At 38.4% G+C, this 26,643-nt stretch overlaps 1 protein-coding gene across 1 annotated transcript in view; it reads right to left on the bottom strand.

Moving 5' to 3' along the window:
• The window catches only part of LOC112407024 (focadhesin-like), a 223,269-nt gene that overhangs the window by 60,504 nt on the left and 136,122 nt on the right, over window positions 1–26,643 (bottom strand). The window contains 4 exon segments of the mRNA XM_024756153.1: window positions 1,104–1,212; window positions 6,042–6,086; window positions 9,268–9,356; window positions 15,467–15,559. Coding sequence (XP_024611921.1) covers window positions 1,104–1,212; window positions 6,042–6,086; window positions 9,268–9,356; window positions 15,467–15,559 — 336 coding nt within the window.

Raw genomic sequence — 26,643 nt, 5'->3', positions numbered from 1 at the left:
CTGAAATGGTTCATCAGTACCTGTGTGTGGACTCCCCAACTTGCCTCCTGTTCTTCTCCCAACTCAGTTTTTAAGCTTTGCCTTCAATTCCATGGGATTCCAGATTCCTTATTCTTCTAGTTCCTTTTTAATTTAAATTAGAGTTGGCTTCTTGCCCAAAAAGAACCCACCAAAAAGCCCTCCCATGAAAAAAGAATACAAATGGTCCATCGGGCACTCTGTGGGGACAGAGATAGGCTGAATAGCATTGAATAAAGCCCAATTTTTTGCAGCAAGAAGTGATGATGCTGATGATAATAGTTACTATTACTATTTACCAGCCACTGTGCCTTTCATATATTACTTCATTTAATCCTAACAATAACCCTATCTGGTAAGTATTGTTATCCCCATTTTACAGATGGGGAAATAGGCTCTGAAAGGTGAGGTTACCAACAGTAAGCCAGAGAGCTAGTAAATGCAAGTATTAGGATTTAAATCTAGGACTCTCCTACTCCAAAGCCTGTGTTTTTTAACCACTTGACTATACTGTCTCCAGATAATGATAGCTACCAGAAAATGGGGCTTAAAAGAAGAATAAATCCATGCCTTTTTATTTTGACAGATATGAATTATCTGAAAAAGTACATTGGAAACGAACATTGGCCAGCTTGCCACATGTTTAATTAAGAAATAAATGCCTTGCAAAAAATGAATAGGCACTTTGTCACTGACATCTACAATTAAAATGCAAAGTGCAATTTTTTTCAGTCAGTAAACACTGCTTATTTATCATTTTTTTGACATCATTGTTCACTTTCAGTAAGCCTAGTTAACCTCCTAAGATTGGTTACCATGATGTAATCACAAAAAGACAAGCCCTGTTGCATAAAATTGGTACCTTCAAATGGAAATGACCACTTAACCGTGATGGAGAAAGCAAAACAGAAAAGCAGCAAAGAAAAGTGTTTTAGAGGACACTTAAGCTTACGGTATAAAGATGCATAGGGTAGCACAGCCAATGACTGTAACCTCCTAAATTCAGGGCCAGGCTTTAGGAGAAGTCTCACTTTTCACATGTTACACAACCAAAGGTCAACTGGTTCTAATCACCCTTAACTCACCTCCAGGACACCCTCAGAGTCTGAGGAGAGGCTGGCTTCATGTTTGGAAACGACGACAGCAAGGCTGCTTAAGGCTAACAGCGCGTTGCCTTTGACCACTGGGCTGTCTCTGTTTAAAAAGAAAAAAATTCCAAGAGAGGATTTGGGGGCATTAACTGGGAGAAGAGAAGGTGCTATTATAGGGAGGGCAGATGAGGTCAAAAGCACTTCCATCAAAAAAAAAGCACTTCCATCCCTTCACAGAGCCTTGTAAACACAGGTCTGTTGGTTCCCTGATGCCAGCAGCTCCTTTCCTCCTTCTGACACTAGTGCTGATTTTTAATTCTTCTTATAAATGTATGGTCATTATGCTTTGGGTAACCTAAAAAATCTAATAAGCTCATACATCTAAGCTTCTTCTTCCTAAAATTTTTATTTCATCTTTAGACCTTACATTTCCCAAGCCATCTTCTTCGGTGTCATCTTTGGCCAATATAAAAATGTACTGATTTGTTTTGGAAACACGGCGAAGGACAGTTGTGTGAATAAGCCCAGCAGAATGCAACTGGCCCCTGGCTTTTCTAAAGCACTGGTGTGTGGAATCAGCTTCTAGTGAACCACTTCAGATGGCATACTTTAACAGCAACTCGACACGCTGGCAGCTTTCCTCCGTCATTATCATTTTTCCCTTCTTTCTCTTAATATGCCAAAGCCAGCAACCTTAAAGTCAGTCTGTAACATAATTCAGAAACCCTAGATAATGCCAAAAAAGCTTGCTTTTAGGCTATTTGCATAGAGAGTTGTCTTTTTATATCACTCAAATGGTAGTTTTCTAATATTGGCAATAAAATCTTAAGTTTGACTTATGAATTTGGTATCAAGAAAACAATCTTTTAAATACACTTACCACTGGAAAATGTACATTTAGTATTATTCCATAATTCCAAAGTAAGCCTATAGAATAAAATCCCCAGTGGGACACTGATGAGATGCTCTTGGCTTGCGGACTTCATCATAACAGAACTCAGACAACACAGCACCCTTACCATCGGATAGTTCAGTTCTCAGGGAGTTCTACGATTGTGGGTTCCCAGAAATGCAGAGAATCCTTCCCCAGACCTGGACTTGAGACCTGAACTTTAATCAGTGTGTACATCCAAGAACTACTCCCTTGCTTACCCTGGTGCAGGAATAGAGCAGATGGGCGGGATGAGGAAGATTTCCAGCCCTGCTCGCCATGCAAGCCTAGTGTCTCCAGCCCTAGGCCACAGTCATGACTGAACATGTGAGTTAGTGAGTATCAAAAGGTTAGTATACACCTGTGTTCTTGCATTTTTGTTTCCATTTGGTAAGAATGGAACTCAGGACTTGCCATTATCAAGTTCTATCAATCCATCCATTCCTTCCTTCCTTCTCTCTCCTACTCTCGGGTGATTAAGCTCAGTGAAGGCTTGCTCTGCACTCTTGATCATTTTGTTCATCTCTTCTTAGATCATTCCTCCATGAGGCCTATCATACATTGATAAGACAACAACATTTACACTGAGGGATGGGGCAGGGGGAGAAAACAGAAAGGAAGCCTTGAGGTTGAAGCAGTTTTGCAGTGAGGATTACTGGGAACTCCTATAGCTAACATTAAAATCCCAGGAAGCAAGGCAAGATGTGGGCATGCCCGGGTGCCCTAGCCAGAAAATCATTTAACAAAATCAAAATTAAACCCTTTATTTATTTATCGTTTTTTTGGTGGCGCAGTGGTTGAGGGTCCGCCTGCTGATGCAGGGGACACGGGTTCGTGCCCCAGTCCGGGAGGATCCCACATGCTGCAGAGCGGCTGGGCCCATGAGCCATGGCCGCTGAGCCTGCGCGTCCGGAGCCTGTGCTCCGCAACGGGAGAGGCCACAACAGAGAGAGGCCTGCGTACCGCAAAAAAAAAAAAAAAAAAAATCCTTTATTTTAATATTCTCCCTTTCCTTTAACTGAGAATACCTTGAAGCCTGTTCTGCTACAAAATGGTCACGAATCCCTGAAGTAAGATTTTTAAAAGTTTTAAATTCTCAGTGAATTTATCACCCTGGAGAAATTCTTAGATGGTCACCAGAAATTGGGTATCAACATCTTTTAAAACAAGAATATTAGTCAAGATGACATAAAAAGTGTCTTTTTAACCCTGAAATTCTGAAAGAAAATTTAGCCTCAGTTTTAAAACAGTACCCCAAATCACTGTATTTCAAAAGTTTCTCTGGTCTTGACATTCCTGAGCATGTATTGTTCTTGTAAAATGGGGTAAAATGTATTTAAAGTCACTGGTAATTAGACCTTTGGATGCAGACTAAATGCCTATTTGGACATTAATCTTTGAATAGGAAAAACTAGCTCACAGTCACAATGCATGCTTAGGCCAAGTTACACATTTCATAAAGGTACGGTGGTGACTAGCTCTCTCTTTTTTTTTTTTAACATCTTTATTGGAGTATAATTGCTTTACAATGGTGTGCTAGTTTCTGCTTTATAACAAAGTGAATCAGCTATACATATACATGTATCCCCATAGCTCCTCCTTCTTGCGTCTCCCTCCCACCGGTGACTAGCTCTTGAACATCTCTTCATTCCCCACTTGCCTTGCAGTAAGTTATGGAGAGAAGACACTCCATACATACACAGTGAGACAAATTCAAGGAGGAACTGGCCAGGTGAAACTCTAGAATAGGTTCAGCAAAAACTCTTCACCTTGTTGATTACATAACTATCCCCTACCAGTCAAGCAGCAGTGATTAATTTGCATAATAACATGTCAGCATCAGTGCAGTATTTATCTAGGCAACACCACTGACATTTTAATTAAATTGTCCTTTGAAACAAACAGATGCCATTAACCTAATTAAAAAGCTCAAGGAAGGATGAGCTACCATGATGCTTTCTTAGGGACAAAGTATTACATTACATATTAGTAAAGTGACCCAAGCCTTTGGGGATTTTTATCTTCAGGTTCAAATCTATTTAATTATTAACAATGAAAATAAATTTACATCAATCATCAGGTTTTATCTGTGTTCTGATTCTCCCTTAGTCCTATCCCTGATGCTTTTAAAAATGCTCTCAAATGAGCAAATCAGTCTAATGTTGTGACTAGTGTTTTACTTCCTACATTTAATTTATGCCTCAGAACAAAATAAGCCCTACATTGGCCCAAAGTAGCCTGTGGCAGCCATGGTCCAAGGAATAGAAGGCTAAGCTGGCAGGAGATGGTGATGCGGTCCTCACATGATTGGAGCAAGTCAGTGGGAAAAAGTAAAGAGAAGGCAGCAGACTGATTTTTTTCTTCCACTCTATCATTAATCTCTCAGCCTCTGGACCTTAACTATCTCCTGCTCACTTGCTGTCATGCCTAGTATTGTCAGGATTGCTTTAATAAGATAAGGTCTATAAAATACTGGGAAATTTTTGATGAAAAGGTAACACCATGAGAACATAAATTATTTTTACTCCATACCACTGAGAATGTGAACACACTCTTTTTGGGTATTAGTCATGAAATGATGCTTTGCAAATCTAAGATTAAAGTCTTGGTGAACTAAAATTTTAGAATGGAATCTGCCAAAACTACTGGAGAGGCAAAATTACAGTTTGTTTTAATAGAAAGCTGCTAGTTTCTTCAGCATTTGAGCTTTTGTTGCAAGTGTCAGAGCACTGTTTTTAACAGGAACTGAGTAGACTACATAATAGAACAAACTATGAAAGGTAAAGGCCAAAGGCAGCCCCCCATCCCAGCACCTCCTCCCCTCCAATAAGCAGCTGAGTGCTCTCCCACTGTGTCTGCAGTTCACCAAACTAGGTAAACAGACACAAAGGAGTCCCTATCAATGCCTCTCTGTACTTTAGTTTTCATTTTGTCAACAGATATTTCCCATTGCCTCCCACGGAATTGAGTGTAGGGGAGGATTACCACTATATTCAGAAGACATGAGGCTGAGTAGTGATCAGGTATTGAGATCAGGTTTTAGAGCAAAGTACCTGCTTAAGAAATTGCTGGTGGAAAGCGAATTCTAAGGTAGATGGTGTTTTTTGGGTTTTGTTTTTTAGGCAAAATCTATGTAGCTACAGAAGGTTCTAGGACATGAGAAAAATAAACTGTAGTTAAATATTTCTAGATAATATAGACTTTCAATACGTATGAAATTCTCTGGGTCAAAGATATCTATATTATTTGGTGAATAAGAAGAAAGGAAGTCAAACAGCAGCAAGCTAAGGCTAATAGTGAAAAGGAGAAGTGTATGTAACTGATATGTAACTTACTACCAGGAACAATTAGGCAGCTTGCTAACCAAGGGACCTGAAGAGACTGTTCAAGCAAGTTCACTATGGTATAATTTTCTTAGTAAGAGTTGGCTTAAGATAAATAAAAAGCCTCAAGGTAGCAACACTCAAGTTATTTTTGTTAAAACAACCATAAGGATATGATGGAAATTGCTTTTTTACTGGGTTTTCACATTAGTTTTTAGTATTAAAAAATTCAATTTTTAGCTAACCTGGGCCCAATAACACCAGGAGAAAAAAAGGAGGTACTACCTTAAATTATTTACCGGTTCACAGTTGAGATTTAATCATCTGTTTGTAAAATAGACATAATTCACATTAGCAAAGATTTTTTCTCCCCTGTACTAAATCACAATCCTTTAAATCTAAGCCAAAGCACAGGGCATTTTGTTAGGTGTACAGCATGGGCACTACTCTGATGTAAAGTTATGTGCCTGCACTGGTTCCTCCGTATTTTCACAGAAAGACATGTAGTAAGAATTAACTGAATATGAGAAAGGATAACAACCGACTTTTTAAAAAATAACTGAAAAGTCCTTTAAATCCTTAAAGTAATGAAATGCCAGAAAAGGAGAAACTGTTCGTACCTGTGAGGAAGAAAACTATTTATAGAAAATTCCTGGTAAGAGAATAAATGGATCTTACTTTGCAGCTGCTTTGGTGACCTCATCAGTCAACATGTCTCGAACCCTGTGATACAGACGGAAAATAGGTATGAGAGTTTATAGTAGAGCAAGAAACCAATCTTTTTGCTTATTCATCAATTAATAAGAACCTCTGGCAATGACTCCAGATCTTAAAACTTCCATGTAGAATTTTAGTGTAAGGTGAATTTTAGTGTAATGTGAAAGAACTGTAATAAGGGCTTCATTTCCAAGACAGTTTCATCTTCCTAGTCCTTAGGTTACTTAGTAGAGGCAGGGAAGGAGGTGAATGCAACTAATGTATAGACAGTGTTTTCATGGTGTCATCTCTTAAACTGAGTGCTGGGTATACAAGTGTCCTTTATATTATTCTCTGTGATGGACTGAATGTTTGTGTCCTGCTGCCCCAAATTCACACGTTGAAATCTTAACTCTCAATGTATGGTATTTGGAGGTGGGTGGGGCCTTTGGGAGGTCATGAGGGTGGGGCCCTCATGAATGTGATTAGTGTCCTTAAAAGAAGAGAGAAGAGAGACCAGAGAGCTTGCTTTCTCTCTGCTCTCTGCCATGTGAAGCTACAAGGAGAAGGCAGCCATCTGCAAACTTAGGAAGCAGGCCCGCACCAGAACCAGGTCTGCTGTCACCTTGATCAAGGGTTTCCCAGCCTCCATAACTGTAGGAAATAAATTCTGTTGTTTAAGCCATCTGGTCTATGGTATTTTTGTTATAGCAACCTGAACTGACTAAAACATTCTCTCTTTTCTGCACAAGAGCTCACCAAAACAGCAATTTACTGCTTTCAAATTGTAGATAATAGAATTTTCACTATGTATGTATGGAAAATAAAATTTAAAATGTTTGCTATGGTATACGTGAAACTGATATAATGTTATACATCAATCATACCTCAATAAAAAAAAATGTTGGTTATAAAATTGAACTAAAAGAAAATACTTACATTTGTGGATTTAAAGGAAGGTATGTTCAATTAAAATATTCACAGTTTTTTTCATATAAGAGTCTTGAGATAAAGTGAAAAACAATCATTGACTGCCAAATTTATATTCCAAAGATGATATCATAACATGTTCACTGTACATTTTGAGTTTCATAAATTCAAAGTTTTTATAACTATCATAAAAGTTTTGCAAATATAACTGTATTTGCATTTGAAATATAATAAATTCTTAGCTATTCAGCACTCTTTGAGAATGAGTCATTCTTAAGAACCAAGTTTTTCAGATAGTTGCAAACTGCTCCTTAAACTTGTACTTTATAAAACCATTTGACAGTAAATTTCTCTAAAACGTATTGTCCAATCTTGGTCTTCCTAAATGGAGTATAGTGCATTCAGTGTATTCTTTTACTGGTCAACGTGAAATATTGACAGATGATGACTTGCCTGTACTTCTAGGTAGAGCCACACCCTCCATTAGTTCCCTCCTCTTACCTACTCTCCCTTCTCTCTGCTGCATCACCAATTTTTCCTTCTCCACTTGTATTACTCCCCTTAGCTTGTGAACACACTATAATATCTACCATCTTAAAAAAAGAAGCCCTCCAGCTACTGCCCCATTCCACTGCTTCTCACACATCAGAACTCATTTAGAAGAGTAGCTTATACTTATGACTCCAGTTTATCTCTTTCCACTCTCTAGACCCTTCTATAATTTGGCTTTTGTTCCTACAAAACAGCTCCTTCATGGTCACCAGTGACTTTCAAGAGGCCCAATCTAATGCTCAGCTCTCAGTCTCCATCTTTTGTAGTCTCAGAGCAGCATCTGACACAATCGGTTGCTCCTTTCTTGAAACACTTTCTTCCTTCAGCTTTTAAGGTGGCTTTTACGATTCCATTCTCTCTTGGTTTTCTTCCTACAACACTAATCTTCCATCTGCTTTACTGGCTCCCTCATCATGTCCCCCATTTCTAAATGTTGAAGTGCTCCAGGGCTCACTCCTCTGACCTTTTCTCTATCTTTACTCATTCCTCAGATGATCTCATCCAGCATTGTGATTTTAAATGCAGTCAATATGATGATGATTCCCAAATTTATATAACCAGCCCTGACCTTACCCCTGACCTCTAGACTCATAGTCAACAACCTACTTGATATCTCCAAAGTACAGATCTAATTAGGTATCTCAGGCTTAGCAAGTCTCAAACCTGATTTCTACCCTAGACAGACCTGCTTTTCTATAGTTTTCCCCATCTTAGTAAATGGGAACTCCATACTTTTAGTTATTCACAGTCAAAATCTTGGAGTTATCCTTGACTTCTATCTCTCTCTCACATCCTCCATTCCATATGTCACCATGTATATTTGGAAGAGTATTGCTAACAGACCACTCCCCAAATTATCATTTTCAGAAGATGAAATTAAAACTATGTGTAAAGGAAAATAGGAAGCGAAATCCAAATTCTTAATCTCTAATCTTAAATCCAATGTCATAACGTTTTAAACTGCATTGCTATTTTTTAAATGAATCTAGGAAATGTAACTTAGGATCGAATTAGTTAACCGTACATGTGTACGTGTGCGCACGGGCACACACACACAGCTTCTGCTTTTCTACATATGCCAATTGTTAGTAAATAAAAAACTGAAACCAAGTAACCTTTGAACAGATTTTTATATTAAAGAAACCTGTGGCTACAGGAAAAGCTATTTAGATTCTGGGCACTTTACTTAGATTTAGGCTGCTGCAACATTAATCTGACAAGGTATTCATCACAACCCATGTAACAATTTAAATTGCTTTTAATGTGCCAGCACTTACACATTTCTAGATAATATAGTGGGAATTCACTGGGGGACATCTGCCAAAGAAATTAAAGACTTGACATGGTAAAATTGCTCCTAATAATGAAGATGTCTTGGAGAGGGAGGAGCAGGGGAGTGGAAGGGTATTCCTTGACTAAGTGAGTGGGAAAAACGCAATTTTCATTCAAAAGCATATAAAACAATCAATTATAGGGAAAAAGGGAAAAAGAAACCATTTCCACACTGCTTTAGAAAACAATAAAAATATTTAAAAACCATGAATAAAGTGCTCCTCCTTTGATCTGGGGAGGAAATAGAAAATACACCTATCACATCTTCAGCCCTTTGCCCTTCAGGCTCATACAGAGGTTAAAATTCCAACATTAAAGCCTTTAAAGTGGTCACCTTCTCCCTCACAGTTCATTTCCCATAACAAATAATGAGCACAGAAAGCCATCCCCTTACCAGAGCCAGGCTGTGCTTTTTTTGTATTGCACCTCCTCCGGTCCTTCTTTTCCATGTTTTAACTGCAACTCCAGCTCTCCTATCCTCCCCTGCAAAAAGCACAGCATCAATCAGCATGCAAACTCTATGGCCAAAATTATCTTAAAATTTCTTTGGAAAACACTTAGGTAACAATCCTTTCCCAATTGGCCTTAGGTGTTCCTGATAAGATATCAGATTTTGACAGAGGATGTGTGAGGAGAGAGAATTATATCACTGCTCAGGGATTTCCACATTCACCAAATAAGTATATCCCGGAGAAGTTGTATGTTTGGCAAATTTAGTGCAGAGCACTTCATTTGGGGATATCTATTAAAAGCAGATTTGAAGTCCATAGGTCCCAATCAACAAATTCCCTATATTGTAAAAATCTGCCTGTGTCGGCAGCTGACAATTTCAACTGACATGATACCAAGATTGGGGTCTGGGTACCAGTATTCTAACAGAATGGTAGAAATGAGTAGGAAGTATATAACACTTAAGATTTAGGTAATGTATAACAAAAGTTATTCTCAAACAGATGCACATTATATTTCTATTTCTTGACTAAACTTATAGATATAATTCTCAACCTGTACCATGCAATAAAAATATAGCTAATATCATCATCCCTTTAAGGGCAATGCCTTCAAATATTTATTATCTGTTCTATTTTTTTATACTCAGGATTATTTTGACCAGATGCTTTCCCCTCTACTCCATCACCAATTACATTATTTAAATGTAATTGAAATTCTGGTTTATTGATATACCCTGAACTGAACAAGAACTCAGATTGCATATTGCATTACTGAGTAATACCAAACCATTTTCAGAAGTGGTCGTGCGGCTCACATTCTCACTAGCGGTAAATAAGAGTTATGGCTGCTTCACATCCTCACCAGCATTTGAAATTACCAGGCTTTTAAATTTTTACCATTTGGGGAGGTGTAAAATGGGGCCCATTATGGTTTTAATTTTCATTTTACTGTTTACTGAGATTGAGCATCTTTCCAGGTGTTTAATGACTATTTGGGTTTCCTATTCTGTCCATTTTTCTATTGGTTGCCTTTTTCTAATTGATTTTAGAGATCTAAGGTGTGCTCTACAGAAGAAAAATTAAACTCTCTATATATTCTAGAGAGGGAAGCAATATAGCTTTAGGTTAAGGATGTGGGCTCTGGAATCAGGATGTCCTGACCTAATGTCATTTCCACTTACTTGCTGTGTAAGTTTGGGCAAGTTACTTCACCTCTCTAAGCTTCAATTTCCATTTGTAAACTATAGCAAACACCTAACTCATGGTATTAGAGCATCACATAAAATAATGTGGAAAAGTGTCTATTTAGTGCAGTGACTGGTACCAAATAACTGCTACCATTACCAGGTTTGCTGTCAAAAACAAACTCTCCTTATTATCTTCTTATAATCTATTCTCTCACGAATATATCTAAATCCTTCTTGAAATAATTCATATTTTTAATCTGTACACTCTCAAAAAGGTTCCCCAAAATGTAATATCCAGACTATAAAGTTGCATGCCCTTGTATTTCTCTCATATACTCTCAGTTGCTAGCCTGTAAGCTCACTGAAGAGTATAAGGATGGTTTTATCCATCTAAGGAGTCCCTGTATTTTGCACAACCTCCAGCACACAGTGCCCTGGGGCTCACCAGTTCAGGCACTCTGAGATCTGATGGGCATTCTGTTCACATCCTTCATAGTTTCTATTTACTTCAATCATGTTCATCCCCATCTCCGTGTTTCCAATGATAGAATCCTGACCCTTTCATTCTCCCTCTGTCTCTTGGAGCAAGGTATCGAGGTGATCAAACTGGCAAGATACTGATATTAATATTTAATATTGATAGCAGCCTCCCAAGAGGGTAGGCAAAATAGAAAATCATGTTTATTGCCTTCTCTGTTTGTTATGCTTCTTAAATCATACCTCTTTCCTCCTAAAACATTTACTTTCCATAATGCTTTCCAAAAAAAAGACAAATAAGAAATTAAAAGGTTAAAAATCTGTTCAGAAATAAGCAAAACACAAAAAGGCCAGTATATGTGCAGCCTCTTCAGAAGGCCTACTTTTCTGATCTCTCCTGTAGCCATAAACCAGTACAACTATTCTATAGTGACTAAGTAAATTTCTCATTTTTTCTTTCTCAGAGTCCCGGTTCTTCTCAATCTCCTCTTCTGAAAGGTCTCTAAATTCCTTCTACCCAGTCCCTGTTAGGCTATTTATTCAGATCTACTTTGCATCCAATTCTTCACCTACTGATAACAGAGATCCAATGGCATTTAACTCAGTTACCTCTGCTTCTGGTTAACAGCTGTGGTTAAGAAAGGGGGTAGGGTGGGGACACTCACTGGGAGAGAAAAGGTTGGAATGAGATTTTTTTTTAAATAGCTATTTATTTATTTATCTTTGGCTGTGTTGGGTCTTCGTTGCTGCGCACAGGCTTTCTCTAGTTGTGGCGAGCAGGGGCTACTCTTTGTTGCAGTGAGTGGGCTTCTCATTGCAGTGGCTTCTCTTGCTGCAGAGCAAGGGCTCTAGGCATGCAGGCTTCAGTAATTGTGCTCACAGGCTCTAGAGAGCAGGCTGAGTAGTTGTGGCACACGGGCTTAGTTGCCCCGCGGCATGCGGGATCTTCCCGGGCCAGGGCTCAAACCATGTGCCCTGCATTGGCGGGCGGATTCCTAACCACTGTGCCACCAGGGAAGTCCTGAACTGAGTTTTTTGGATTGCCTGTAGATTCCAATTATTAATTTATCTATTCTTCTTCCTTTGTAAAAAAAAATCTTCAGCCTAGGTAACCACAAGCTTGCTGGTTACAGTGAGCAAATTTTACCTAACTCTAAACCTGCACATTAAAGACAAACAAACAAACAACCTTTACAAATGGTCAAAGAGTAATCTGCTAGGGATCACAATTCCTGACCGGTTTTGATTTCAGATTATCGTGCAGCCAGCTGACCAACTCAGGAAACAAGTATCTGCAGTCTACCTGTTTTAACTCCTCTGTCCTGTCGGAGGTCATATTCAGAGTCCCTAAGGGCCCTTTAACCAAAGGCTGGAGACCTTAACCTCCTCAGCATCCCACAAGGGCAGCAAGGTAAAGCCGACCTGTAGAGGGCACTTTACCAAAATGGACTTGGAACTGTCTATCAACTCGTATCTGCATTTTTCAACTTCATGGGAAGAAATCCAAATACCTCCCCACGTCAACCACTTTGATATGCTTACAATTCAAAATCCGACGTTCTTGTGGAAAAATTAGATAAGGCTGGAAGCTGACGCCTAAGCAAAAACCACTAGAAGCGTTCAAATTGCAAACATTCACATTATAGTCAACCTCTGGGAAATAATGTAGAATGCACCTTTTAGCATATCTCCCAGGCTTATTGAATAAAACATGGCTCCTCTAAATGATTCTCTAGTCTAATGCTACGAAATATGTCTAACACCAGATGGAAGTAACTATACCTCCTGTACTGAACAAAGAGTTATCCTCCAGGATGGAAATTCTTGATATAGATGAGGAGTTTGGCAGTTCCTCTAATTCTTCTAAGATCCCACAAATTCTGTTTAAGTGTGTGGGCTCATTTTAAAAGACTTGTTGAACAGTTAAAATGCATCAGCATACTTTCAAATAATAGTGATAGCCTAGAAAGCACTGCTGTACTTTTCAAATAATACTGAAAATTTTATTATAGTCCCTACTTTGAGTTTCACCTCTTAATCCCCAATTCTCAATGGAACTAGGCTTATTAGAAACCCAAAGGAAAGAGATTTTAAGTGATAAATAAATAAAGATACACACTATCACCTACAACAGTAGAAAAGCAGAATAATTGACCTGTGTTACTAAAAATACTCAGCTGGCTTTTCATAAATTGATCTGTCCTCTAAAATATTAAACCAATTTGCATTATTTATAACAACTAATGACGGTGTTAGGGAAAATGCATGATGCAGTGGCCAAGGCTGAGGCTCTGGAATCAGACAAATCCAGGTTAAGTTCCAGTTCTCTCATTTACTGACTGTTAGATTTTGTGCAGTTTGCTTTGCTTCCCTAGCTAACCCTGCTTCCCCATCTATAATCCCATTCTACATGAGGCTACCAACATCCACTTCAAAGAGCTTCTGTAAAGATGAACTGAAATACTATACATGAAACGTTGGACAGACACTAGTTATTTAATAAATGGTAGCTCTTGTTATAAAAAAGAAACCACCGAGGGCTTTTTTTTTTAATAAGTTGCTTGTCATCTGCATGTTATACCATAATCCTACTCAATTTCGCCTTCTTTATGCTAAGAGCTAAATAAAATTCTCAGTACATGCTGCAGGAGGAGTTGTTCTTGCCAGCTCCAGGTGCCTATACTGGAGTACATCCTCTATTAAAGCATCAAAGATTTGTACTGGCATTGCTAGTGGACACGTTAGTCTCCTGCACTGGACTGGGAGCTCACTGAGAGGAAGGAGTGCTTTATTCCTCTTTCTATCCCACACACCCGGCACAGGACCTGGCCAGTAAAGTAAGTTCCATAAATGTTTGGTGAAGGAAAACACTGCAAACTTACAAAGGGAAAAATGAGTGTGCGAAAAAGTGCATACTCTGATAAGCAATCTCACTCTTCTTGAATAAAAACTATAATTGGTTAAGGGTGTGTAGGGGTAATTCATTCATTCACTTATGCATCTACTCAAAACAAAGTGGCCAGATGCTGCTGAGGATAAAAAAGTGTGTAGGCCAAGCAAAAGGGTACAATGGTTCCAAGGGAATGTCTTTAAAATGCAGATTCCAGTTTAGTTTGGGGAACCATCTAAAACACTGTTGTTCAGAGTAGGGTTGATAGACTGAATTAAAAGCACCTGGCAGCTTGGTAAACATGGAGATTCCGGATCTCCTATTCAGTTCCAGTGAACCAGAATCTCTGAAGATAAATTCTAGAACGAATATGTTGTAGCAAGGTTTTAACTTGAGAACATCAATGCTGAGATGCTTAGTCATTCCTCCAGCCCCACCTCTATCCTTTAGGACAGCTGTTACCTTTAACCATAACACCTCATTTCCTAAGCCTTCATGAAAATCTTATTTGGGGCCATAAATTACTTAAGTAATTTAGATTTTTTCTATCATCCTTAACAGAGAATTTTAAGCTAGGAAAAAGGATTGAGTTAGTAGTTTTTTCCTTATGCAATTAAATGTTCATATATTCCCAAACTGATTAAAAATTATTTCTAATTTTAAAAACTCACAAGCTATAACTTATAATATTACTGGAATAAAAGAAGTCAAATTGAGCGTAATTCATTTATTTAGTGAGCACTAACTATGTTTTAGACACATGTCAGGTTCTAGACACGCAACAGAGAGGAAAACACAGCTTCTGGCTTTAAGGAACAGAGCCAACTGGAGGGAGGCCCCAGACATATAACTAGGGTGATAAGGGCTTTGAAAAGGGAAGCATGGGTTCTAAGGAGGCACACAGAGAGGGAAGGCACACAGATAAAACCATGTAAAAAAAACAAGTAGAAATTTGCCATTCCAACATGTGCCCCTTTCACGACTATGACAACTATAAATACAAAGTGAAACTTATTCCTGGAATTGAGAAAAAGGGAAAAGCTGCAAAACCAGCCTTGAATAGGCAGAGAGGGAATGGCAGTGCCTGCAACAGAAGGAACAGTGTAGGTAAAAGCCAAGAGGTAGGGAAGACATGCTGAGTTTGGGAAAACAAAGAAATTGAGCAAGGCCGAAAATTCAGGGGAAGGGTTAAGAGACGAAGCTGGAGATGTAAAAGCAAGTCCAGCTCGAGAGGGCGCAGGTACAGGATGAAACGATGAGCTCAGTTTGGGACACACTCAAATTGAGGTGCTGTGGGACAGCCACCACGGATATCTGGGACAATGAGAGGCGTTCACAGAGCAGCGGGACATCGGAGAGGAGCGCTCAAGAGGCAGCTCTGGATGGAACACACATCTGGCGGGGGGCGGGCATCACACTTAAAATTTAAGTGCAGTTATATATGCATGCCTCACATTCTTTTATGAGCAAAAATAACCGTTGCCTTTTTGATAGTGCTATTTTTCTAAGTGCTCTTACACTAAATACGTATTTGTAGTAAACCTTAAGAGACACGCCCTAGAGCAAGTCACCCCGTGGTTTCATTACCTGTAAAATGGCATGATAAGCACGAGTCATATATGCGAGCCAGGCCTGTGGGAGAAAAATTGCACGGTGCCACTCGGAAAGCTGGATGTGAACCTGTGGGAAAAATGTACCAGGACATAAGTTAGGCTGCACAGTATTAAAACAGAATAAAATGAAAACTGTATCATCAATTCTCTCTTTCCCTTCATTTTCTATGGTCTGGATTCTAAAACAAACCAAATCAGTCTAGGATCAGAACCACAAATAAGATCTTTCGGATATTTTCAAAGGAGAGGAGCTTAGAGTCCTGTAAAGACAAAATACAGTAAGCCTGGAATTTTCTAAATTAAAGCAAATAAAATCCTACAATAATAACAAGTTAAGATGTATGTGTAATACAAATATGTCCTCGAAAATCAGGGGGAAACTCTGTAAAGCCTCTTGCCAATGTCAGGAAACTAGGTATTGTCTAACAAAATCCCCCTAGTAATTTTAAATAAAAATAAATATCGCTCACATCTTGGACTTCCAATATGACAATTTCTGAAGTAATAAACTTAAATTGCCATCAGAAATATCATGTTGTGTAGAAACCAGGATGTTAAGAGCATGCAAATGAGTCCCGCACACAGCAATTGAGCACACCACTAGATAAATGCCCTTTAATCAGTGTGGGTAAACAAGAGAAAAATGATATATGCCAACACTGAAATCCTGTTTCTGAAGACAGGCCCAGACAAAACATCTGGTTTTCATAGTCATTTCTGTTTCTACCTATTACTATACTGCTATCTTGCGACAAATCTTCCCAGGTCTGCTTCTGTTAAAGAAAGATCACTCAAGAAAAAATAGTCACAGTGCATCACATTTCATGTTTCCTGTAACTCATCTCATCTAAACTCAAACAACAGAAACTTTAGTCTGTGTCTTACAGACAAAAAACAACAACACAAAAAGGACAAATTTCTACATAATTACCCCAGAATCATGATAACTACAGTGTTTAAAGAGATTTTACTGTATTATAGAAATTAATTTTCTCAAGTGCTTTGTGATGGGGAAGAGAACAGCCTCTCTGAACACAGTTGGTTCCCATGGCTTCTGGTATTTTCTTTAATCCCAATCTTAGTGTGGGCCTACTATACGCAAGGGACTCTGGAAGGATGTGAGGATTATAAATCGATCAGTAACTGCACAGAGTTCAGAAATGTGCAGGGAGAGTCAGAAATGTACACAAATAGATTATAAGGCAAAATTATGAAGCACCTATGGGAACAAAGAGATCAGTCTGTCTGCAATCTAGCACTCCTCATCCCACTGCTTCTTTTTTAAAAATTAGATACTCAAACTGTATGAAAAAGATAAGATCTTTTGCCATTCCAACATGTACCCCTTTCACAACTATGACAACTATAAATACAAAGTGAAACTTATTCCTGGAATTGAGAAAAAGGGAAAAGCTGCAAAACCAGCCTTGAACAGGCAGAGAGGGAACGGCAGATCACGAAATGAACCTAAAAAAAAATTAAAAAGTCAGACTTCTTGCTTTTCTGATCAAGTACTCACTCTATTGAGTAGGGTAGGGGAAGCCTTGTCAACATGTTAACAAAACTCCTTGAAGGAAGGGGCCTACCAATTCCTGCTTCTTCTCTTGTTATCCAGGAAGCTGTGGCGGCATTAATTAGTCCTTGACCTTGCTCTGTTTCCAAAATGTGGGGACTTCCCTTTAGCTTTTTCCTACCCTTTTCAAAAAATACATTAATTATCTTTAAGTTCCATTTTGAGACCTGGATTTCACAGAAAGGATACAAACACCACAACCAAAACTTTTATCTCTTACTTCAGAACCTCAAAATATTTTAAAATTTTGCTGCTACATAATCCATGGACATCATTGCACAACTGAGAATATCCACAGTCTCAGCAAATTGGCAATAAGAGCACTGGATGTTCTTGGAAAGACAGTGATCTCAATTGGCTTCTTAAACTTGAATTAAAAAAAGAAAGTAATATGAAAAAATGTAAAGGAACATGAGCAAATCAAATGCTGAGCTTCTAAGAACAAAGACTGTCATGCCAGGAAACCTACTTACAAGGAGGCTATAAACCGAAGGTTAAAGCTAACCCTCTTGCTGCTGTTCAGACCACATCTGAAGGTGGGTGCAGGGAAGCAGTCATGCTTGAGCCTAGACACCTGCCCGAACTCCCCAGGTTTTATGAGATTACACCTAGTCTTAGTGTTCTGTGGAGTTAGCTGTGACTAAATCTCTTTAAAAATGCACTTTCTCGCTCTTTCCCTTACAGAAGAGAGACTTAGAGAAACAGCTTAAACATAGTCACGTCCTTACTCTCCAGTTGTGTTACAGGCAGAAAAGACTTCCTTGACCATGTTTAACAAAAACACATTTTAGGATGTGTTCAGTCACCCCATAGAGGTTAATGTTGCTAGGCTGAAAAATATAATTTGCATTACTGAAGTATGAAAATCATGTATAATTTGCTATACTGGCGAGATGGCTTTGAAGGAAGCCCAAGCAACAAACTAATTCCAATCATGAAGTTCCAACCCTGTTATTCAACAGATGATAAAGCAGGGTTCTCAACCACTGTGCACCGAGTTTTAATTAACACATGAAATACAGTTTTTCTAAGGCTAACTATGTATACCCTTGCAGTGAATAACAGGTGTCTAATGGACTGCTAAGGTGAGCAGCTTCTATGACTTAGGAAAGAGTAAGAGTTTCTATGTCTAAGAGGTAGTACTAAGTATAACGAAACATTACTGCACATGCCTAAAAGAGAGACTACATTAGGGAAATACGCAAGTAGGGTAAAGGGGGAAAAGAAGGATAATAAGGCAAGAGTGGGGACAGGAGCAGGTCACAGGACTAAATAGGGTGGTCAGGGTATCTCGTTGAGAAGATGAAGCCTGAGTGAAAACTTGAAGATGAAGAACTGGTGGGAACGTAAAATGGTTCAGCTGCTGTGGAAAACAGTTTGGTTGTTCCTCAAAAAGTTAAACATAGAATTACCAAATGACCTAGCAATTCCACTCCTAGGTATATACCAAACAGAAGTGAAATGACATATTTAAACAAATACTGTACATGAATGCTCAAGCAGCACTTTCACAGTAGTCGCCAGGCAGAAATAACCCAAATGTTCATGAATGAATAAATGGAAAAACAAAATATGATAAATCCACAATGGAATATTATTTGCCCATAAAAAGGAATGAAGTACTAATGCATGCTACAATGTGGATGCACCTTGAAAACACTACGTGAAAGTCAAAGAAGCCAGACACGAAAGGTCACAGGTTATATGATTCCATTTATATTAAATGTCCAGAATAGGTAAATCCATAGAGAGAGAAAGCAAATTAGTGGTTTCCAGGGGTGGGGAGGAGGTAGGGAGAGGAAGAAGTGGGAGGGAATGTTTAATGCATACACGGTCTCATCTAAGGGTGATGAAAATGTTTCAGAACTAGACAGAGGTGAAGGTTGCACCCTGGGAATGTACTAAATACCACTGGATTGTAGATTGTACACTTTAAGCTTTAAAATGGTTAGTTTGATGTTATGTGAATTTTACCTCAATTAAAAAAAAACCCACAAGGTAAGGCAAAGATCCCTAAAGTGAGCACATGGCTGACCTGTTTTAGGAACAGAAGGGAGGCCAGGGTAACTAGCACAGATAGAGTAAGCAAAGAGGAGAGTATAAAAAGAGAAGGCTGGAGAATTAACAGGAGAAAGCAGGGCCTCCTAGGTCACTTCTCAGGACTTGCCTTTACTCTTACTAAAGGGGGAGCCATTATAAGGTTTTGAGAAAAATGACACAATCTAATCTACATCGTAAAAGGATCATGCTGACTGCTCTGTTGAGAACAGACTGTAGCGGGCAAAGGTCAAAGCAGAGAAATCTACTCAGAGGCTCCAGCAAAAATCCAGGTAAGAGACAATGGTGGCTCGAGTGGTAGCAGTAACATTGTAGAATAAAAGTTTTCGAGTATTTAGCTGTGTAATTTTTCCAGCCCACCCCAAATATTAAGTAAAATGCCAATATATAAAACAGAGAAGCAAAATTTGTGTAAATGAAGTAAGGGTGAAGGCTGAGGGCTTGGCGTTCAGCCCTCTTGATCATCTGAGTCTACTTTGTGGTGGTCCCTAGTACTTTTTAAAACACAGTTTTAACTAGAGGGACATAAAAGAGATCAGTGGTTGTCAGGAGATGGGGGAGCGGGGGAGGAGCTGACTACAAAGGAGCATGGGGGGATTTTCGGGTGATAGAACTATTCTCATCGTAACTGTGGTACTGATTAGACAAATGTGTTCATGTCTCAAAATTCATAGAACTATACACTAAAAGGGGAGAAACCTACTGTACGCATATAACTCAGTAAAATAAAATTTAAAATACATAGTTTGAAAATGGCTACTTTTAGAACATACACTTCTCAAACATTCACCTCCCACCATCTAATACCCTCTGTATCCTTCTTTGTCATCATCATTCAAAATCCACTCTTTCTCTTATTTTTCCTTTTCCTATCAATATTACCCCATCAATATTACAATCACCAGGTTTGAAATTTCTGATTTATCCTGGACTTCTCCCTTGCCCCCAACTCAACTGTCATCTCTACCTCTAAAATGTTTACTATGTTTGTCCCTACTTCCTCACTGGGGGAGTCCTAATTCCTGCCTTGATTACTGAGGCCACCTAACTGATCTCTTAACAGCCTAAAATCTTTCCTCCTTCTAATACATCCTGAATGGTGTTGCTACTATTACATTAACTCAGAACTTCTTTTCAAAAACCTTTGATGGTTCATTAAAGAATAAAGTCCAAATTCTTCTGTGCTGTGTCCAAAGTATCTTAGAATCAAATTAAGAAATAATTTATTGTAGGGACCTCCCTGGCAGGTTCGATCCCTGGTCAGAGAACTAAGATCCCACATGCCACTCATAGCGGCAAAAAAAAGAAAAAAAAAAAGAAAGAATTTGTTGTTATGTGAGAACTCTGCTGCCCTGCTGGTTAAGATCCTCATCCAATTTCCCCACTTGATTTTCTGCTCCTCTTTTTCATTTAACCTGTATTCTGGTTGATTTGGGTTATAAACCAATTCCCAAGCCTGTCTTATATTCTACAAGACCTTTGCATTCACTGACTGCTGCTGTTGCTTTTAATGCCCAGTCTTCCTCTCATCTCTACTTTCTGAAATAATTTCTCCCATCCCTATGCTTGGAAATACACTATATGCCTCTCCCATTATACTCAACAGATTCCATCTTAGACTATTTGTTCATGGACCTTAATCTCATACAATCCCAAGGGCAGAAATCATATCCTATTCATCCCGGAATCCCTCCCATGAAAAACCACAACAGTATCTCGCACTTAAGTGTTCACTTAAATACCTGCTGAGTTTAACCAATTAAACGTACAGTGTTCGCTTTAAGGCAAAATCTTGTCATGTGAAAACCACACTGTCATAAACAAGTAATCAAGAAATCACAGAAAGTTATGATGTGTAAAAACACAATGTTAGAAAACATTTTTAGTAGGCACGGCTAAACACAAACACAAGTTGTTGAGAATACAGTTATTTGAAATTTTACAGAACATATCCAAAATGTTCTGGCTGGGAAATGTTTCATTCCAGATTAAAAACACAGTGACTGACAAGGCGATATTTTAAAGCGGGTATTATAAACTTTGTATTTTGAAATTTCCTAACAAAACTTTTTAATTTGTATCATACAAGTTCTAATGACATATATGTGAAATACTCGTTCAACAGAAATATCCTGCTTAGAAACACAATTCATAAATGTAGCAGGAATGTCAAAAGACAGAATGAAAAAGGAGATGTTGTTTCCTCATTGATGCATGTTTTTCTTGAAGGAACTACATGGCTACCTAATTAGATAATTTACTGTTCAGAATATATTCCCCAGAAATTTGGTAATGTTTTCTACCTCTTGAGTGATCTTAACAAATACAATTATTCCTTTATAAGAAAATACCCATTTTAACAGCACTTCAATAAATAATTTAAATCAAGTAAGACAAGCTTTGGTGAGGCTGTTTGACTGTAAAACTAGAATGGGATAAGGTAGAGCAGCACATAAAAATCAACAGGTAAAGTGTTTGTTATTGATTTTAAAACCTCAATCTCACAAAGTAAGGCATATTCATGTTAACCAGATGTATATATTATTATCAAAAGAATAAAAGTATTTAACTTCAGTTGCTACCCAGACACACCAATACTGAGCCACTACATTTGGTCTGTGACATACACAGACTCCTCCCACATTCCCAGAAGAAAAACCATTTGTACTTAGTGTTAGAGACCCCCAAAGCCACTCAATGTCCCACTGTTTATAAATAAGAAATCATAGGCTTCAGTTGTCTGTCAATAGTAATCTTGTTTGCACAGTATAAATTTTCTACTATTCCTGTCCCCTGACAAATAGTGACTGGAAGACAAGAAGGGAGGGCTTATAGAGGACACATTTTTAAAGTAAAATGACACTCATCACTTTGTAGGTGCTTTCTGGACATTTAAAACTCTCTTTCTCCTTCCACCCTCCTTCCGTCCCCCCCTCATTCTCTCTCCAGCTTAGTCTATCTCTCTCTTCCCCTCTCCCCCCACTCCCCCTTCCCATGAGGATAACATTAGCTTGAAAGCTGACAATTCAGTCACACCTCAAGCAACCATTTACTCTGTTATTTAATAGGAAGGGGGAAAACCCTGTTACCATAACAACTCACATCACATGGTAATTATGGAGTTTCTAAAATACAGCAAACAATACTTTTCACAGTGTTTTCTAAGGGGAATGTGTAATAAGCACAGATACCACTTCTCACAATTATTATTCAAAATTTTCATCTAATTGTTTCATATTGCATGAATGTTAACATACTCCATGTTTTTCATAAGAAATATGTTTTTAAATAAAGAAGGAACTGAAAGAAAAGGGCAAATGATGGGTTATATCACATGTACTTTTGGGCATCTAGGGAAAAAATGTAAAGAAGGCAGAAGAAATAAATTAATTTATAAGGCAAAACAAATCAAATGGTGATCAATTTCAAAAGAAAGAAAGAAGAAAAAAGATTTCATTCAGAGTAGTGCTGCCAATAAGCTTTATAAAGGCTTCTCTGACACAAAAATGAAAAAGAGCTCATTACCTAATGTTGAGGCATAAATATGGTTGGGTAGCAGCAGGATCAGGAAAATTTGCATGTGTCCAAAGATGGAGGAAATAATGAAGCAAGGCTGCCATTCTCATCCAGGGACAAATCAGTATCATCCAATTTAGGTGAGAGTATCATGTCAGAGTTAGAAATGCCAAAGGATGACAAGACAGTCAGCAACTTTCAGGGAAAGAAACTGTCATTCACCTTCAGCTTCCTCATCAACAGGAGCCAAGTTAGTCTCAGGATGAGAAATAGTTATAAATCAGGGCAGAACGGCTTCCCTGGTGGCGCAGTGGTTGAGAGTCCGCCTGCCGATGCAGGGGACAGGGGTTCATGCCCCGGTCCGGGAAGATCCCACATGCCGCAGAGCCAGGAATACTAAGCACTGGCACAACACATGACCAAAACAAACTCCCTGATTTTATAAAATTTACACTTTAAAAAAGGAGAGAGACACGTTAATTGTCATGTATGCTGTGCCACCCAAATCCCCACTTCAGGATTAGTAGGGATAGATGGATAGATAAATAGCTTCATGTATTAAATAAATTGAATTCATAGTTATAAACATTCCTAAAGAAAACTCCAAGCCCAGAATTTTCACTAGAAAATTCTACTGTTCATTTTAGGAAAAATTATTTATTAGGATAGCATTATCCTGATAACACATCAGGCAAAGGTATTACAAGGAAACTACAGAACCATAACCTTCATAGGTGCAAAGATGCAAAAATCCTTAACAAAATATTATTAGCAAATCAAATTCAGCAATAAATAAATAGGATACTTCATTATAATCAAGTGGAGTTTATCCTAGGAATGCAGATTTGGTTCACACTAGAAAATCAATCAAAATAATTCATCATATGAGGCTTCCCTGGTGGTGCAGTGGTTGAGAGTCCGCCTGCCGATGCAGGGGACACGGGTTCGTGCCCTGGTCAGGGAAGATCCCACATGCCGTGGAGCGGCTGGGCCCGTGAGCCATGGCCACTGAACCTGCGCGTCTGGAGCCTGTGCTCCGCAATGGGAGGGGCCGCAACAGTGAGAGGCCCGCATACCGCAAAAAAAAAAAATAATAATAAAATAATTCATATCAACAAGCCAAAAAAGTATACAATCATTTCAATAAATGTAGGGAAAAAATATTTGACAAAATTAAACATCTATTTGTAATAAACACCCTTAGCAATTTAGGAATAAAAGGAAACTTCATCAACCTAATACAGGATATCTACAAAATCTCTACACTAAAATAAACTAAATATAACATCATATTTAATATTAAGACACTGAATGCTTTCCCCCAAGACTGTTAACAAGATAAAAATTTCTTCTCTCACCGCTGCTATTCAACCACACCAAAGGGTCCTACACAGTGCAATCAGGCAAGAAAAAGAAATCAAAGGCATACAGATCCAAGAGAAAAACAGTATGACAATCTATATTCATAGGCAACATTACAATGAAAAACAAAAAGAATCTACAAAAAAGCTACAAGAAAATATAAGTGGGTTTAGTAAGGCCATAAAAAAGTATCAATAACATGTTTATATTCTAGCAATAAGCAGTTGGAAATTAAGACAAACCAAAAAACAGTCTAATCGCACTAGCATAAAAATACTTAGGGATATGCAATACTTATAAAATTTAACAAAATATGTGCAAGATTTGTAGTAAGAAAACAATAAAACATGATCTAAGATAATAGAGAAATATACCTTGTGCATGGGTTGAAAACTTAATATTATTAAGATGTCAATTCTCTCCCAAATTGATCTACAAATTCAATTTGCATTTCTACCAAAATTACAGCAGGGTTTTTTGGTAGCTTCTCAAAGCTGATTTGAAATTTATGTGGAGGGCTTCCCTGGTGGCACAGTGGTTAAGAATCCGCCTGCCAATGCAGGGGACACGTGTTCGAGCCCTGGTCCAGGAAGATCCCACATGCCGTGGAACAACTAAGCCCATGCACCACAACTACTGAGCCTGAGCTCTAAAGCACGCACACCACAACTACTGAAGCCCGTGTGCCACAACTACTGAGCCTGTGTGCCACAACCACTGAAGCCCATGTGCCTAGAGCCCATGCTCTGCAACAAGAGAAGCCACTGCAATGAGAAGCCCACACACCGCAACGAAGAGTAGCCCCCGATTGCCGCAACTAAGGAAAGCCCATGCGCAGCAATGAAGACCCAACACAGCCATGAATAAATAAATAAAATTTATGTGGAAAAGCAAAGGGCTTAAGACAGCCGAATTTAAACCAAAGTTGGAAGATTCATATTACTTGATTTCAAGACTTATTATAAAGCAACAGTAGTGAAACTGTGTGGTTTTGATGAAAGTCTACACACTTAGAACAATGAAACAAAATTAAGTACAGAAATAGACCCATACATAATATGGAAAAATGATTTTTTTTTTTTTTTTTTTTGTGGTACGCGGGCCTCTCACTGTGGTGGCTTCTCCCATTGCGGAGCACAGGCTCCGGACGCGCAGGCTCAGCGGCCATGGCTCACGGGCCTAGCCGCTCCGCGGCATGTAGGATCTTCCTGGACCCAGGCACGAACCCGTGTCCCCTGCATCGGCAGGTGGGCTCTCAACCACTGCGCCACCAGGGAAGCCCGACAAATGATTTTTTGACAAAGGTGCCTAGATGAAGAAAGGATGGTATACTCAACAAGTATAACTCATACCTTATGAAAAATTAACTCAAATAATCATAGGCTAAAATGTAAATCTTAAACCATAAAGCTTCTTCTACAAGAAAACTCAGGCAATCCATCAAGTGATTAATGGATAAACTATATATGATATATTCATACAATGGAATATTATTCAGTTGTAAAAAGGAATGAACTACTGATACATACTATAGTACATATAAATCTTGAAAACATTATACTAAGTAAAAAAACCCATACCAAAAAACCCACATATTGCATGATCCCATTTATATGTCTAAAGCTGGCAAAACTACACAGAAAGAAAGTGGATTCATGGTTGCTGAAGGCTGGGATGTGAGGAAAATGGAGAGTGACTGCTAATGGGTACAGAGTTTCTTTACATTATGATGAAAATATTCTAAAATTGATTGTGGTGATGGCTATGCAGCTCTGTGCATATACTAAAACCACTGACTTGCACACATTAAATGAGTGAATTTTACGGTACATAAATTATACCTCATTTTTTTTTTTTTTAATTAAAAAAAAAGGACCGCGCGGTGGAGACCGAGAAAACAGCAGCTCTGCACTCCGCGTTAAAAAAAAAAAAAAAAAAAAAAGAACACGGGGGAAAAAAAAGCAGAAAAACTTTGAGACTTGGGGTAGGACAAAAAGCAAGAACCATAAAAAAACTTGAGAAATTCTTCAAAACTAAAGATCTTCTCTTCAAAAGACAAATGAAAAGACAAGTTACAGAGTAGGTAAACACATGTGCAAAACACATTCCTAATTAAAAAAACTTATATCCAGAATATATAAAGAACTCTCATTTGAAAACAAAAAACCTGGATTAAAAATGGGCAAAAGAACTGAACACTCTATGGAAGAAAAACTATGAATGGTGAATAAATATATGAAAAGATGTTCAACATCAGCAGTCATTAAAAAAAAACACGAATTAAAAACCACAAAAGGGAAACCACTAACCACTATGAGAACTGCTAAATTTAAAAAGCTGACCATATTGAGCACTGGCAAGGAAGGCAGAGCAACCAGAACTCCCTTACATTGCCGGTGGGCACTCAGAATGGGACAGTCACTAGAAAAACAGTCGGGTAGTTTCTTATATTCACTCACCAAAAGACCTAGCAATCCCATTCTTAGGTAGTTATTTACTCAAAAGAAATGAAAACAGATGTCCACACATACACCTGTATGATAATGTTTATAGCCGCTTTAGTCGTAATCTGGGAAAAGTAGAAACAACCCAAAGGTCCATCAATGGGTAAATTAATACACAGATTGAAATAATGACGACAG

The sequence above is a fragment of the Neophocaena asiaeorientalis genome, unplaced genomic scaffold, assembly GCF_003031525.2.
Source record: "Neophocaena asiaeorientalis asiaeorientalis breed wild unplaced genomic scaffold, Neophocaena_asiaeorientalis_V1.1 scaffold1013, whole genome shotgun sequence".
NCBI classification, from domain to species: domain Eukaryota; kingdom Metazoa; phylum Chordata; class Mammalia; order Artiodactyla; family Phocoenidae; genus Neophocaena; species Neophocaena asiaeorientalis.
This window is presented reverse-complemented; position numbering and strand designations above follow the sequence as displayed.